General features: G+C 53.2%; 6 protein-coding genes across 6 annotated transcripts; 4 read left to right on the top strand and 2 right to left on the bottom strand.

Annotated features, from left to right (window-relative positions):
• Positions 1 to 1,142: 1,142 nt before the first annotated feature.
• Positions 1,143 to 2,998, top strand: J4E84_010075 (uncharacterized protein; the record flags this gene model as incomplete). The annotated part of the gene is made up of 2 exons (XM_049392633.1): positions 1,143 to 1,824; positions 1,875 to 2,998. The coding sequence occupies 2 exons, from the start codon at positions 1,143 to 1,145 to the stop codon at positions 2,996 to 2,998; spliced, it is 1,806 nt and encodes a 601-aa protein (XP_049239581.1).
• Positions 2,999 to 3,278: 280 nt separating this feature from the next.
• On the bottom strand, positions 3,279 to 4,526 carry J4E84_010074 (uncharacterized protein; the record flags this gene model as incomplete). Its single annotated transcript, XM_049392632.1, has 1 exon — positions 3,279 to 4,526. One exon carries the CDS (start codon positions 4,524 to 4,526, stop codon positions 3,279 to 3,281), a length of 1,248 nt encoding a protein of 415 aa, XP_049239580.1.
• A 776-nt stretch (positions 4,527 to 5,302) lies between these two features.
• On the bottom strand, positions 5,303 to 7,729 carry J4E84_010073 (uncharacterized protein; the record flags this gene model as incomplete). The annotated part of the gene is made up of 1 exon (XM_049392631.1): positions 5,303 to 7,729. One exon carries the CDS (start codon positions 7,727 to 7,729, stop codon positions 5,303 to 5,305), a length of 2,427 nt encoding a protein of 808 aa, XP_049239579.1.
• A 1,646-nt stretch (positions 7,730 to 9,375) lies between these two features.
• Positions 9,376 to 11,173, top strand: J4E84_010072 (uncharacterized protein; the record flags this gene model as incomplete). Its single annotated transcript, XM_049392630.1, has 2 exons — positions 9,376 to 9,397; positions 9,471 to 11,173. 2 exons carry the CDS (start codon positions 9,376 to 9,378, stop codon positions 11,171 to 11,173), a joined length of 1,725 nt encoding a protein of 574 aa, XP_049239578.1.
• An 890-nt stretch (positions 11,174 to 12,063) lies between these two features.
• J4E84_010071 (uncharacterized protein) lies at positions 12,064 to 12,951 on the top strand (the record flags this gene model as incomplete). The annotated part of the gene is made up of 3 exons (XM_049392629.1): positions 12,064 to 12,226; positions 12,341 to 12,636; positions 12,730 to 12,951. The coding sequence occupies 3 exons, from the start codon at positions 12,064 to 12,066 to the stop codon at positions 12,949 to 12,951; spliced, it is 681 nt and encodes a 226-aa protein (XP_049239577.1).
• A 918-nt stretch (positions 12,952 to 13,869) lies between these two features.
• Positions 13,870 to 14,721, top strand: J4E84_010070 (uncharacterized protein; the record flags this gene model as incomplete). Its single annotated transcript, XM_049392628.1, has 1 exon — positions 13,870 to 14,721. One exon carries the CDS (start codon positions 13,870 to 13,872, stop codon positions 14,719 to 14,721), a length of 852 nt encoding a protein of 283 aa, XP_049239576.1.
• Positions 14,722 to 15,183: the final 462 nt, after the last annotated feature.

Genomic DNA, 15,183 nt, shown 5'->3' with positions numbered 1-15,183 from the left:
ACTGACTTGTCAGATTCCCTGGCTCAAAGCAATTACTGTCGGTGACATGATCACCGAGGTAATCATCATGGCCTTGCCGATAATAGGCTTCCACTCGTCTCTCATGTCGATCAAAAGTAAATTCATCGTTGTGATGGCCTTCTTTACGAGGATACCGTACGTATGAGCCCCGGATCGAGCTGGCAACGACACTTACACCTTTTAGAAACGTTGTCTTCGCTCTTATGCACTTCCTCGCGTATGCCGAATTCGTAGAGAGCCGTGAATCAGCCATTCGCATCGTCCCGACCGTCGCCTGGCAAAGCGTTCTTCTTTCTTTCAACCTCATATCCGCAACAACTCCACTCCTCAAAGGCTTCACCCAAGGATTCATGACACAAGGAGTATCCCTAGGATACTTACGTGAGGGAACAACAGGCGGAGGTAGTGGGATGTCAGGCGGCAGTTATGAACTCAAGTCCCTGACGAAGAGTACTCGATCGAAATCGAAGTTCTCGTCGTTGAAGCTGACGCCGTCGGATGCGTACGCCACCACAACAGTCGAGGGGAACTCTGAAGAAGATACTCTCCCACCCTCAAGACTAGACCGCTTAAGGGGCCAGGAGAGCTCCAGAAAATCGACCCTCCCACCCTCAAGGATGGACTGCATGAGAGGTCAGCGAGCGGAGCGTGCATCTATTGCAAGTCAAGAGTCGCAAAAGATCATGATCAAACAAGAATGGCAGATTTCGGCGGCATAGACCGTAGGAGCATCTTTTCTGAGCATGTGGTGTTGTATGCCATGGGCTTGTACCGTAGCGTCCATTCCAGTTTATATGCAGGTGCCGAATTCGTTCTTCCCTTGCGCGACAAGGATTTTGCGATGCGCTTACCTAAGCCGCCGGGATTACCCCGCCAAGTGGCGACGCAACATTAAACTCCGACATCTCCACGCACCCAGGCAAGCGACCACCCACACTTCCCATTATCTCTTTACCAATAAGATGGCACCACTAATCTTTGGGACGGCACATTTCTGGTTCCGGGCGCTAAAAACGGTCCTGAGATAGCGATCATGGCGTACCCATTCTTCGTCGTTCCCAAAATCGCTTCTTCGCTACCTAGGTACAGGACGAATCGTCACCTGCACGCCCTCTACTCTTATGAGACCTAATCACGGAAGGGAATATGCTGAACCTTTGCCATCAAGCTTTGGCGCGAACGCAATAGCACCTGACGATGGGGATGAGCCCACGAAAAAGAGGACAGGGTCGCGTGACCTGCATGTCGACACTCAGGCAAACACCACATCTTGCGATATCGACGACGTCGTCGAACAAGACAAGCCTACGAGCCAACCAGTATCATGGAGCGAATTGCCTCGCAAAGACCAGCTCTTCGTCCTGATGCTTGCTCGTCTGTCCGAACCTTTGACTCAGACCTCCCTGGGCGCATATCTCTACTACCAGCTCCAATCCTTCGATCCATCACTCCCAGAGTCGACCATCTCCTACCAAGCTGGCATCATCGGCGCAGCATTTCCGGCGACTCAGTTCATGACCGCCATGCTATGGGGACGCTTCTCAGATGCAGAGTACGGTGGTCGAAAGAGAACGATATATCTTGGGCTACTTGGCACAATGCTTAGCATCATTGGCTTTGGCTTCTCGCGCAGTTTCGCCATGGCAGTGGCCTTCAGATGTCTTGGTGGTATACTGAACGGCAATGTCGGCGTGATGAGGACCATGATCAGTGAGATTATTAAGGAAAAGAAGTACCAGAGTAGAGCTTTCTTGATCTTGCCTATGATCTTCAACGTCGGCGTCTTGGTCGGACCTATCATGGGTGAGTATCATCGAGTGGTCTACATAACAGAACGTACTGACAGCAAGCAGGTGGTGTACTCGCAGACCCCTTTGCCAGCTACCCTTCCCTATTCGGACCCAACTCAACCTTCGGCGGCAGGGATGGGGTACAGTGGATGAAGCGATACCCTTACGCCCTACCCAATCTCACGAGCGCCGTGTTCCTATGCCTATCATCTTTTGCCGTTCTCTTCTTCCTTGAAGAGACAGGTGAACTTTGCAAGGACAGGCCCGACCTAGGTCTTCGCGTTGGCCGATGGATACGTCGGACGATCTTTCGCCAGAACATCGCATCTGAAGATGGGTACAACGCTGTACCGGAGGATGACTTTGAGCTACAACCCACACCAACGTCGATACATGCACCACCGTCCGCTAGTCTTGACAAGCCGAGGATTATCGTTAGACAGCAGCTACCCTTCCGTCGTATCTGGACTCGCAACCTCGTCACAACACTCTGCGCGCACGGCGTTCTTGCTATGCACGTAGGTACCTTCAACGGCCTCTGGACTATCCATCTCTCTACGCCTCGCTTCGACCGTAGTCACCCATATCCTCCTGGTTTCACCCCTCACGGCCTATTCTTTACCGGCGGCCTTGCTATGCCTCCAGCGCGTATCGGTATAGCACTTGCTATCATCGGTGTCATCGGCATACCCTTGCAACTCTTCGTTTACCCACGAGTTGCGCATCGTCTAGGCACCGTTGGTTGCTATCGCATCTTCCTCGCTCTCTTTCCGGTGATGTACACGACAGCTCCGTTCTTGAGTCTGGTTCCCAGCTGGACGTCCCCGCCTGATGGTGTCAGTGGACCTTGGATCTGGATCGCTATTACATGTGCTTTGTTCATACAAGTCCTCGCTCGCACATTCGCCCTGCCGTGTACGGCTATACTCATCAATAATGTCAGTCCACACCCGTCTGTGCTGGGTACCGTTCATGGTATAGGCCAGTCGGTATCTAGTCTTACCCGGACCGTGGGGCCGATACTTTTCTCCTGGGTATTCGGCAGGGGGCTGGACATGGGCATGATCGGACTGGCTTGGTGGTGTATGGCTGCCGTTGCGATAGCTGGCTGGGTGCTTGCACAGGGTGTTAAAGAAGGGAATGGACATGAAATACTGCTAGAAGGGGAGAAGGAAGAGTCTGACTGAAAATGTAGACATTAATTCATCTAGTAATCTCATTCCTGGTGCAAGATTCGATCACCACCTGGCAGCTACTATCTACTCAGGCTTTCTATCCTCTATCCTTATCACTACTCATCATGCCTACGCTACTTTCCACAAGCTGTAACCTGCAACGCACGGCTACCTCGTATCCTCTTCGGTCCCTCATTGGCAGCTTGCCCAATGCATATCACACTCTTATATACATCTCAGTTCACCATCGCTAATCTCCAAGAGACCCCCCCTACCATTATAGTCCTTGACCTCAAGCCGCCGCCCCCTCCCCAAACCCCCCATTCACCCCCTCCTCATCCGCAAAAAGCCCAAACACCTTCTCAATCCTCCCCTTCGTATCCTTCGCAACCCCATCCACCTCACCCCCTAGTACCTCCATAAAAACATTCAACTTCCCCCTCCAATCCGCCACATCATCGCTCTCAAAGTCAATGTCAGGATTAAACCACTTCGCCTCCGCCGCATCGATGACCCATTTCAACGACCTGTTGAGAAAGACGAGGTGGGAGCCGCGAATTTCCTTGTTGGACTGCAGATGGGTTTGAAGAGAGATCATTTCGGAGGCGAAGAAGGTTTTGAAGTGGGGGTTGCAGAAGGCGGAGACGAGGCTGGAGGAGGAGGTGATTTTTGAGGAGGAGAAAGAACCCATGCCTAGTTCGACGTCGGGTTTGGATGCGGATTTGGGGGGTAGTTGGGGAGGGGTGGAGCGAGGTTTTGAGGGGAGTTTGGCCGTAGCCTTTTCGGTTGGTAGGGGTTTGGATGGTAGGTAGCCTAAGCCTGAGAAGAGGGGGGTGTTGACCTTGGCGATGGGGGCCGTGGTCACGGGCTGTGGCGGCTGCGAGGGTGTTGGTGCGGGTATGGGGGCTGTGGGAACTGTAGGTGTGGCGGCGACATGGCTTGTAGAAACGTCCGGCGCATCTGCCATGTCGATCTCTGGAGAGGACATACCGCTGTTGGCTGCGCTTGAGCTGCTTGTAGCAGCACTGAAGCCCATCGCGCTGGGCTGTGTACCCGTCGAACTTGCGAGCGTACTCGTACTGAAGGTCGACGCGGTACCCCAAGACCCAGCCAAACTTCCAGAGGTATCACTACTTGGAGACGACGACGGTGATGACGGGGCAGATGTAGGCGGACTACCAAACACGCCACCGCTCGCCTCGAACGCGGCCAGTTGGTCCATAGTATCGTATTCACACTCCATCTCGTCTCCCTCCGCCTTTCTCAACTTCTCTTGTTGCTGCTCCACAAAGCCGTGTGCTATGGACCGCCATGTGGACTTATGTCGCGTAAAGCGAGCGTCGAAGGGTTTGTGCATCGAGCTTGAGCTGGTAAGGGGAGGGGGTTGGATGTCTATTCGGCGAGGTGTCTTACCGCGCAAGTCTGTCGCTCGTACTGCTGGGTGTGGCTCGCGATGGGTATGGACGGACAGGTAGGTGATGTGTGTCTTGGAGACGCGGGAGTTGGAAGTGCGGTTGTTGGGGGTGCGCTTGTAGGCCATGGCGGCGGTAGGTGGTGACTTGATCATCTTGCCTGTTAATGACAGAGGCGAAGATGGGCCGGTGTGATGGGTGTTCGCGAGAGATTTGGTATAGATACGATCGTGCTTGCGAGTAGAGGACGGCAAGTCTGTCCAGCTGGGGCTATCGTGAGATGGGAACGCGACGGTGACCGCGTATTGCTAGTGTTGGTCCAAAGCGCCGTCAATACTGCGTGACCTGCGGCAGTGAAGCGGTGTATAAGTCGAAGTGAATGGAGGTGAAAGGGCGGGCAAGAGCTCACGAACAGCCTGGTGGGCGTCACGAGCACACGCCCTGTCACTGAATCAACAACTGAGTGAGCGCTACACATTGTACACAGCCATTACTATGTCTTAGAACGTAGACAATACTTATTGAGAAGAACTGGAGTAAGGAGGGCGTTGTGTAAGTACCACTTCGAAGCTCGACTTTGCGGTCCATATGATATACAATCAACTGATTTCTACTACGCGTTTGGGATGATTTATGTATTTATACTATCAGAAGAATATATATCTGCCTCTACACCCCCATCAATCCAAATGATAGACACTCACCCTTCAGCCCTCCTCTCAGACACCATCCCACCTTATACAAGAAAAAAGCTGAACAGGTCTGCAGGCTACATTAAGCTAAAGCCTTGCAAAGTAGGTACCCTGTCGTTAACGTAGGCTCCTAGCTGTTCAGTCTTTCCCTTGTATGGGGTGATCCACATCGGTGGTATGCACTGTACCCACCTCAACACTAGACATAAGCTCTATTCGCCACGTCCAAACCTCTTCTTCGGATCGTAGCGCTCGATCTCTCCGCGAGCAGTCCGACTCGGTCTCGGCTTCGCTCTCGGCTTACTTACCTTGTCATCTTCCACCTTCTTTTCTGGCTTCCTTGGCTCTACTTCTAATCTACTGCCACGCTTGTTTGTGGCAGCTGACCGTTCATGTGCTCGACTGTCCATCTCCCCAGTAGAACGCGCTGCAAACATCTTTTCTCGGCGTCGTGCCTCAACTTCTCGTGCCAGTGCATATCTGTCGACCGGCGCAGCTGGCTCCGCTGGTGGTTCCACCACTGTCGCACGTTTGCTGCTACTCCTCTCCTGTGAATCATCGCGACGGCGGCGACGTCGTTGTTTGTCTCTCTCTTCCTCTTGGTGACGATACTCTTCCTCTTGAGCTCGCTTCTTCTCTTCAATCTCCAATCTCCGTTCGTTTTTTGCTTCACGCGCTCGCTGTATCTCGGCTTCTTCCTGCTGACGACGCTTTGCCACCCTTTCGCTGGTGATCTGCTTCGCCCGCTGTATCTCGGTTTCTTCCTGTTGACGATGCTTCTCTCGCTTTTCGTCGGTAATCTGCTTCGCTCGCTCCATTCGCCTGTCGTCTTCCTTCTTACGTTCAAGAACTGTCTCGTCCAAGTCACTTGAGCGTTGTGCTTGCTTCTCCGTTCCTTTCTGCTCTTTCGCGTCGGACTTCACAAGACCATGTGTTGGGCCTGTCTGGCGCGGCTGCGACTCTGTCATGTGGAGTCGACGGCCTTCTTGGTATGGGCTCTCAGATGGTTGTCTGGTGCTGCTTCTTGCACTATAATCATTCTCATCGCGTTGTGCACCTGGAGATCGGCTTCGCCGTCTGGACTCCCGATCTCTTCGTGAATTGCGCGAGTGGCGATTATCTTCGGAGTGATGTTGGCCTTCGCGTGGTCGACTCGGAGAGATAGACCGACCACGGTACCGTGTTGCAACCCCGGAAGCTTCGTTATATTGAGTGCATTCCATCGCACTTGTCGCGTCATTGCGCGCGACACTGCCATCTTTGTCATGTACAAAATGGTCTGTGTTAGTATCCGTTCCGATAGGGGAAGGATCGGTATGAGTGGCTGACGACTTGAAGCGTTTTGGCGGTCTGGTAGTTACTTCAGGCTCGCATTGGTCGACAGACTTTCTCTTCTTGCTTATGTTAGAAGGCGATCGAGATGACGTGTCTGAGTTCGTATTGTTCGACATTGTGGCGTCGTAGACAATATACTCATCCGCAAATTTCTCGCCGCCAAACGCAATGACGGTCCCCTCATTGCTTTCAATGACGGTCGGTCTCTGTTTTTGACACTCCGTGGATTCCTCCTCGCTTACTTCTGAGCTCTTTCTCTTACGTTGCATTTGTTTCTGACCACTGTCTCCGTCCGCATCTTGCTTTCTGGCTTCTTGTGGGACGAGTTGAACGTAGCCGTAATCTTCAATGGACGGTGGATCGGACTTCTCACTCGGTATGCAGGTTTTGACAGTACGAATGTGCTGGGGTGTGCTCCCATTGGCACTGGCGTCGTGTTGTTTGAGTGAGGGTGGCGTTGGTGGCGGCGTAAGACTTGAAGCTGCGCTGAAGGTGTACTCCCTTGCTTTCACGTCAACCCCAGCCTCTGTCTCTGGAGTCCCGCTATTCGAGAGTTGCGTGGGATGGGTGATAGTGGAGCGCGGCTCGATCTCTTCGCCGTAGATGTTGGGTAGGGAAAGGCCGTCAACATTCGCGTTGGCCGCGTTGCCTTGGTGATCAAACTGAACACTGGTGTCGAGCTGCTCTGAGTGTACGATGTAGTCGTCTCTTGTTTCCGACCAGACCTTGTATCCTGCCGATAGAGCTGCGTCGCGCTGTTTGTTAACTAACAGCGATGCCTTGACCTTTGCTTTTAGAAGATCCTTCTTGCATTGCGCTACATCCTTGGTCTGGAACGATGAGGTGACATAGTTTGCGCGCCTATTGGAAACGTCTGGAGCGGGGAATGGCGCGCTCTGAACGACGTCGTGCGCTGATGGTCCCGGCTTGTAGCGACCAAGTGCTGCAGATCCAATTTTGCTGACGAGCTCCTGGTGTGTAGGCTCGCGATCGTAAATCTTGCGGAAACCATCGGCATTGCTTGGTGGAAGTGTTTGTATACCAGCACTGCGGTACAGGACGTGTCCTTGAGTAGTCACCTCGGCTGTCGATGGGACCGCCTCATGTTCCGACGACCCAGACTTGCCGTGTTTAATCGATGATGTAGCAGCACTAGAAAGCCTGCTTCCTGGTAGAGTTGCTGCGCTGGTAAACGTATTGTAGGGAGTTGTCTCGGCTGCAACGGCGCCGATATCAGAAGTGGTGTTGACATGTTCCAGAACCTGCTGCAGGCGTGCGTCGGCGGCGGGTGCTCGTTCAGTCATGACTGGTGATGTGGATACCGCGGACACGTGAGGATAGTTGGGCTGCGGACGTTGACAAGTGATGTCGCAATATGTGGTAATGCAAGTCGGTGGAAGGTGCAAACGTAGGATCAGGGTCCAGCTGGACAATAGCAGCTAGCGCGGAACCAAGTCGAAAATTGCGTGCGTCAAACACCTCGTGAATCCGACGTCTCAATAAAAGTGAATACATGTTTCCCGAATAAGAATGTGTCTGAACTCTTACCCCATCCATTGTTACATTGTTTCGATGACATTATGTGAATAATTCCTCGCCCAAATTGGCATCCAGATCTGCGAAAAGAGATCAAGACGTGTACTTTTCCGCGCAGTGTCCTAGCTCCTATCGTAGCATATTCGCGATTATGGGTACAGAATCATGCGCAAGTAGTCGCTCCAGTACGGTGCATTGGTGGTGAAATGGCTGAGCTGTAGCGGTCAATACATCGCTCTTTCGATCTCAACGTCCTCATCACAAAGCCACCACGTGAACTTCGTAGGGCTGAAGTCGCTGGTGTATGCCTCTTCTGAGACCTCTCCGACGTTTAAGTCTTGCGAATGAAGTATGCATGGCGTGGGTTATACCAACTAGGGAACGATATGGTATGTGTACTCTGTGTTGAACGGACGCGGTGGCGAGAGGCAAATGAAACTGATGAGGGTTGAGGAGATTAGAAGGTCCTGGGGTTATGAAGCGCTTGTGCTCCATTACTTTGTTTTCATTCCTTTGTTTTCATTCTCGCCCTCGTGTTTGAGAGACACACTGTGACAAGGTGAGTACGTGTTCCTGCTCTGGCACTCACGTAGAGTTCCCGTGATTAGTGATGGTAAGATAGATAGCCGTTACCGTCAAGCTGTCAATGGTCGGAGGAAAGCAGTTCTGCGTTGGTAAGCGGAGTCTGAGTTTTGACAATTTGTGCATCCGTTGAAAGATTGAAGCTTCCATTGGGCCGAGAGTCGCTTCCCCGTCTCTGCGGGGTGGATATCGATCTCAATGCAGCATGCCTTGCGAGACGCATGCGTGCTGCTTGGCCAAAAGACGCGTAGGCGTGTCGTAATTCCAGGGCAATCGAAGATGCCAAGTTGGTGAACCGTTGACAAGCCTCGATCGCAAGCGACTAGCAAGCGACGTTAGCTATAGCGCTGAGCTTGGAAATGTCGATGAGCTGCGGTCATCAGTCGGTCGGCTGTGCTGCGGGCCGCGATGAAACGCCGCTGGGGTGCATTGCGCAAGCATCGTCAACATGCCACAAGCCTACTTGGCGTCATAGATCAGAGGGTCGACTCTTGCGAACGTCCAATGGCAGGTGGGATGGTGAAGGTACGATATACGAATGAGCGAGTGAAAATGAGAGCAGCACGTGGATGCGCGAAGAACGGTTCGCGCGAGGCTGACTTGACCAAGAATAGCGGATAAGCGGGGCAGATCAGCGTCATTGGGCAGCGGCTCCCGGCGCAGTTGCAGGGATGTGCGTACAGCCTCATGGGAGACGCGTATCCGGTCGACCAGCCATAACATGTCCACGCCGCCGCCGCACATCCACTAACCTGCCAGCTCATCGTTCGTTCCAGGCACCTGGTCACATCACAAACCACACGCAGTGTCCAGACGGGTATAATATGACGCAATGTTAGACGAGAACCTCCCCAGTACGTGTTCCCAGCCCAGGCGTCCGGGCCAATCGCCATATCAATAGCGGTAGTGGTACTAACCAGTCTCTAGCCTTCTTTCTCAAGGCCTCGACCGACAAGCTCAAGCACCACGAATCCTTCTACTTCACCCAGAACGGCTCCGAGCCCGAGGCGCAATATGCCCTCCACCACGTCGACCCAGCCTCCCACGAGGCGAAGAACACATACGCCGTAGCCTTGTTCGACTCGCGCAACCCCGAGGTGCTATACGGCGAAGTGCTTGCGAAGCCGGGATGGTCGCACCCAACATTGTCCCAGGAGGAGATTCGCAGGAATGGCGGAGTGCCTCCCCCGCCCCAGCCCATCTACCCCACCGAATTCGCTATCCAACTCTACAACCCCGACTCGCGCGTTGTCGTTAAGCACTCGACAGCGAAGTGGAGCAGCACCGTCAGCTGGGAATTCAGCATACCCCAGGTCACCTTCAGGACGCCGAGCAACTCAACGCTCGATCGTAGCCTTGCGGACCCCGGCAGCGATGCGAACACGCCCAAAGTCAACTTTGCCTGGCGGAAGGAGGGCAGGCTGGGCAAGGACATGACATGCTACATGACGGGCAAATCGACCGATCCCACCGGCAAGAAGGTCAAGAAGAGCAAGGAACCGGATATCGCCGTTGCCCTGTTCTCCGGCCTGAAGGAGCTTACAATCATGGAGTCCAACCTCTACCGCGTCGAGATTGAGGACTACAAGGGGCTGGAGGTAGCTTTGCTCATCGGGGCCGCTGTAATACGCGATCTGTTTTTCAGCGATCTGAATGACCAGTTCCACATCAACGCCAACATTCGAAAGAACAGCGCGGGTGTGCGCGCGAGGAAGGGCTCATCGCCGCTCGAAGGCCCGAACATCACAGCACCAGTCATGACACCACAGCCTCCTCCGCCGCCAGCCTACACCCCTTCATCGTCGCAATACCCACCCGAGAAGGTTGCCCTTCAGCCTGCCGGCGGTGCTGGCGCGAACGCACAAGTACCCCCACCTTCATATACCAGCAACAACAATGCCGCCAAGCGCTCCTCGCTACCTCCGCTAGCTACCAACCAGGCCCGGCCCAGCCAGCCTCCACAACCCGTCCAACCTCAGCGACCTGTTCAACAGCAGCGTCCGCCTCAACCGCAGCGCCCAACACAACAATGGCAGCCGGGGCCAAGGTTAGATCCACGGGCACAGTGGGAGCTTGATGCTGAGACGGCGCGCTTGAAGGCACAAGTGGAGGCCGAGGCACGCGAGCAGAAGCGACAAGAAGAAGCGAACCGAAAAGCTCGGCGCAGGCAGGAAGAGGAACAAGAGCGCAAGACACTGCAGTTCCTCGAGCAGGAGCGAAAGCAGAAGGAACGCGAAGAGAAGGAGCGACGCCGGAAACAAGCTGAAATCGACAAGGAGACAGAACGCTTGAAGAAGCAGTTTGGCGACCAGTCCAACCTCCTCCAGCGCCCGTCCCCACAGCCTCAGCGACACTCCTCACCCCTCGTACAGGGCGGATGGCAGAACCAGCGACCGAGTCCAGCGCCCCGCCCTGCACCCGTTCCCGCACAACCCCCGCGCATGCAGCAACCCCAAGGTGTATACCTGCAAGCACCTGTACAACATCGACCCGCTGCTAGTCAGAGCAGCTTCTTCAGCAATGGACTACCAAAGCCGGTTGCCAAGGCTAAGAAGAGCTTCTGGGGCTTAAGAACACAAAGTGAGAGCAATGCCGAGAAAATCAAGAAGAAGAAAAGTAGCATGTTTTGATGAATGGTTCTTTGGCGCTTGGGTCAGGGCATTGGGAACGGCATTGGGTATGGAGTTTTTGATTAGTGAGTCTTTATGATACCAGACCTTGCAATACAGTCATGTTTATCTACGATCATCTTGTTTTCTGTGCGTGTTCGTGTTGATCTGCGGTACCTACCTAGGTAGATGCCATGCAATAATTCAGGCTTTACCTCGTTGGTGCTAGCGTTCCCGCGACTTCTACATCCAGATTCAGGACCACACCACACCACGTCCAGCATCGGCTTCCCGCTTCTTCAATCTTACATCAATTACATTCACCTAAAGTTCAGCCACGAAGGTGCCTAAACCCGTGCCATCACCTCATCTCCTCATCCCTTCAGCTCGACGTTGCCCGCTCCTCCGCGAAGCGAGCACACCTCGCCAAGACCAAAACTTGCTCACTTGAGCACATTATCCTGGGGTCCGTATGCAGGGTCGCAGCTATAGCTCGCGCCACAACATGTTCGCTACAACCATGAGTGGATGCGTGCACACCGGTTCCAGACTTTCGAGTAAGACCTTGGGTTTCCATTGGATCTTACACACAGTGTCCTCGCTTTCCCAATGCCGTGGTCGCGGTTAGGCGAGGAAAGGCTTCTTCGTGCTTGCTTGGCAGCGGAACAGAGGTAGATGGATTCCGCTAGTAGGACAGGCATCTAGGTGGAACTGGATGTGAAGGAGGAAGGTGTGTTGGAAGTTGGGGTGGGTATAAATGGTTTGGCAACTGCATGTCAGATGCTGTGCGCCTGTTGAAAGAACGGTTCTCTTTTCCCATCTCAAGTCTTTCTGCTTTCGCATTTCCTCGTCTCTACCTACCCTACGACTGAACCTACTTGCAGTATTAACTAGTAACTGTAACTTCAATCATGTTGTCAACCACCCTCCTCACAGTCGCCGCCCTCGCCGCGGGCGCAAACGCTCACTTCCGCCTTCTCGCACCCACATGGCGCGGTAGCTCCTTCGAAGAACCAGCGAGCCAATGGATCTACCCATGCGCCAATGTGAACGAAACGACCGACATGGCGAACCGTACGAATCCCATTCCTCTTTCTTCTCCCCAACATCCTGCCTACCCATCCTAAACCCCTCCCATACCATCTTGTCCCCCAATCCCGGCTTTCTAACCCACTAACCCACCCACAGGAACTCTCTGGCCCCCCACCGGCGGCTCCACCATAATCAACGGCTCTCACACCTCAGCCCTCACCTCCGTGAACCTCGCCCTCGGCAGCAACGCAACGAATTTCAACATCACCCTTCTGGAAATGTTCAACCAGACCGGCGCCGGCGTGTTCTGCATGAAGGAAACCGGGAAAGCGAATCTGGAAGAAGGGTTCAAAGCGGCGGGGTATAGCGGGCTGGATGATGAGAGGATTGATGGGTTGATGGCTACCGTGCAGGTTATTCAGTTGGGACATAGTGGGAGTGCTTTGTATAATGTGAGTTTTTCGAGCCTGGGTGTTTTGGGAGGGGAGGGGAGAAGAGAGTGCTGAGTTTTCAGATGGGGTCAGATGGAAGCTAACGAGTGACAGTGCGCGGATATCATGTTCAACGCTACGGCGGAGTTGCTGTCGGATGATCAGTGCCAAAATGGAACGGATGTCAGTGGTGTGGCGATTGCGAATGTGGGTTCTGTGACGGAAGAAGGTGGGGATGCGGCGGCGTCGCCTGCGCCGACTGGTGCGGCGGGGAGACTTAGTCCTGTTGTGGGAACTGGGATGGTCGCGGTGGTTTTGGCTTGGGCGTTGTTGTAGGGGGTTGGAAGTGATGTGGATCAGCGAAGGATATATGATACCTATGACCGTGTTCGCAACGGGTACTACACTGTTGTTCGTCAGGTAGATTCAACTTGTTCTTCTTCACGGTCCTCCATCTCCATCCTCATCTTCTTCCTCATCCTCCCCCACCTCTTCAATTTCCTCGTCCGGCAGCTCATATTCTTGCGGCACCTCATCCTTCTCTGGCGTGTCAGGCTGTTCTTCCTCTGAGCTAGATTCACCCTCTGTCATACCCGGATTACCGTCACGAGTCGATCTTTCGCATTGTGTACACGACTCAGCGTTCTCTTCGTTGGGCCAACGGCACACTTCACATGTCCATTGGGGCATCTTGACTTTGATGCTGGGGTGAAATGAGGTGGAAGTAGGTAAGATGCCGTAAGTGACTGCGAGAGTGTACGCGTGTGGGTATCTTGATGGAGCGGCCCATGCTAGGGAGTTGCTCACTTTGCTTGCACAATGCTCATTGTTCAGATTGCGTGAATCCTTTGTCATTGTCGATGCGGTACAAAGCGCTTGACGATAAGTGCGCATCAAAAGAATGGAACAACCTGGACGCAAATCTGGCCTCTGGAAAGTACACGCTCTTGGCGCCCGAGTTTGTCTTTCTGACTTCAGAAAGATGGTCCTGTCCGGATTTTTGGAATGGGAGTGAACATCATCGGACCTAAGCATGGTCTAGTAGCAACCAAGAGAAGTGAAACTAAATCATCTGATATCTGTGAATGTGTCAGCTTCTCTCATCACATAACACCGCCGACCTACATCTCTTCTTTTTAAACACAAAGCAGCCTTTACAACTCTACACTCTCTGCCACGAAGCAGTACAACCCATCACTGAGCCTGAACATCTATATTTTCGACACGCATCATCATCGTTTCGAGCACGTGAAAATGTCAGATTCTGATGCTCAAGCCTTAAGTCGCGTGAACGCATACGTAGTGCCGTCATACATACCAAAAGACGCACCAAGAGGCCCAGCTGCCATGCGAGTGTCCCGTCCTACTCAAGACGAAGCCCATGATGAGATCGATGATTGGCTGGAGTCCGGGCTACAGTCGTATACAGAAGAAGGTCAGCGCATACGTGATGCGGCGAACGGCGTCCATGTGCCAAAGCGTTCGAATGCGCTGACAAGCCCGGCGGACGTTGCTGGCAGACGTGAAGAGCCCGAACAAACTTCGCCGCCTCCTGCTTACCCTGAAGAGAATGCCCCGGCGCTCAATGAGGATAACGCGATCGTTCCCGCCCGCTCACACGAGTCCAGGCAGTTCGGTGGAATCGTCCGTCACATCGCCGTCAGCGGTGACTACAACAACATCCACTTGAACACTGGTACTGGGCAGCAGAATATCGCGCATTACGATTATCGCAAGTACCGAGATGAAGAGAATGTTCAAGATTATCAGGTTGCTGGGAACGGCGGCGGAGAGGAAGGCTACGATGGTGCGAACGAGGACCGCAACGACCACGAAAATAGTCAGGATGTTACCCCAGGATATCGTTCGCCCATAGGCGGCCGAGACGATCGAGATAACTGGGGTGACGATCGCTACGATGGAAAGTACAACGGTCGTGATGATCGCCAATATGATGATTACGATGAGAGGTACGAGCGTCGTGGCCGTCGCAACACGCCTGCACGTGACAGCCGCGCTGGTGCGCGCTACGATGATGACGACGGATACCGAAGTGACGGAGGTTACTATAGCTATAGTGATGAGAGTGAGTACAGTGACTGGTAGGTCGAGGGTAGTGTGCGCATCTCGTTCATAGAGACCGTAGCGTTGGTCGACGGCGGAAGAGCTGTCCGTCTGCACGATACGCGTAAAAGCTTTAGATGTGCCGAATAAGATTGGTCCATAGTGAGTTAATTGGATCTGTAATTATTGTAATGCAACGCAGATCCACAACAACATGTTGATATCTTTGCCTCTTCCACGAGACGTAGGTTGAGGAGGGAGAAGATCGGGAAGGCACGCTTGTGAGACGACGCCGAAGCAAAGGCCACCCCGCTTACGTAATGTGTCGTCAAGCGTTATCCATGCGCGAGGCTTATCTTATAAATTAGACGCCCTGCAAAAAACCTTGCTTATAAGTTCTTACAGCTTTTAAAAACTTCTTAGCTAATTATAGAGCTAGCGTATAAACTAAACTTTTTAGCTAATAAGAGCTAATTATATAATACTTATAGTAAGGTATTTATA

The sequence above is a fragment of the Alternaria hordeiaustralica genome (assembly GCF_023758085.1).
Source record: "Alternaria hordeiaustralica strain BMP 2776 chromosome Unknown scaffold_36, whole genome shotgun sequence".
Lineage (NCBI taxonomy): Eukaryota > Fungi > Ascomycota > Dothideomycetes > Pleosporales > Pleosporaceae > Alternaria > Alternaria hordeiaustralica.
The sequence above is the reverse complement of the archived record's forward strand: the minus strand, read 5'-3'. Positions and strand labels throughout refer to the sequence as shown.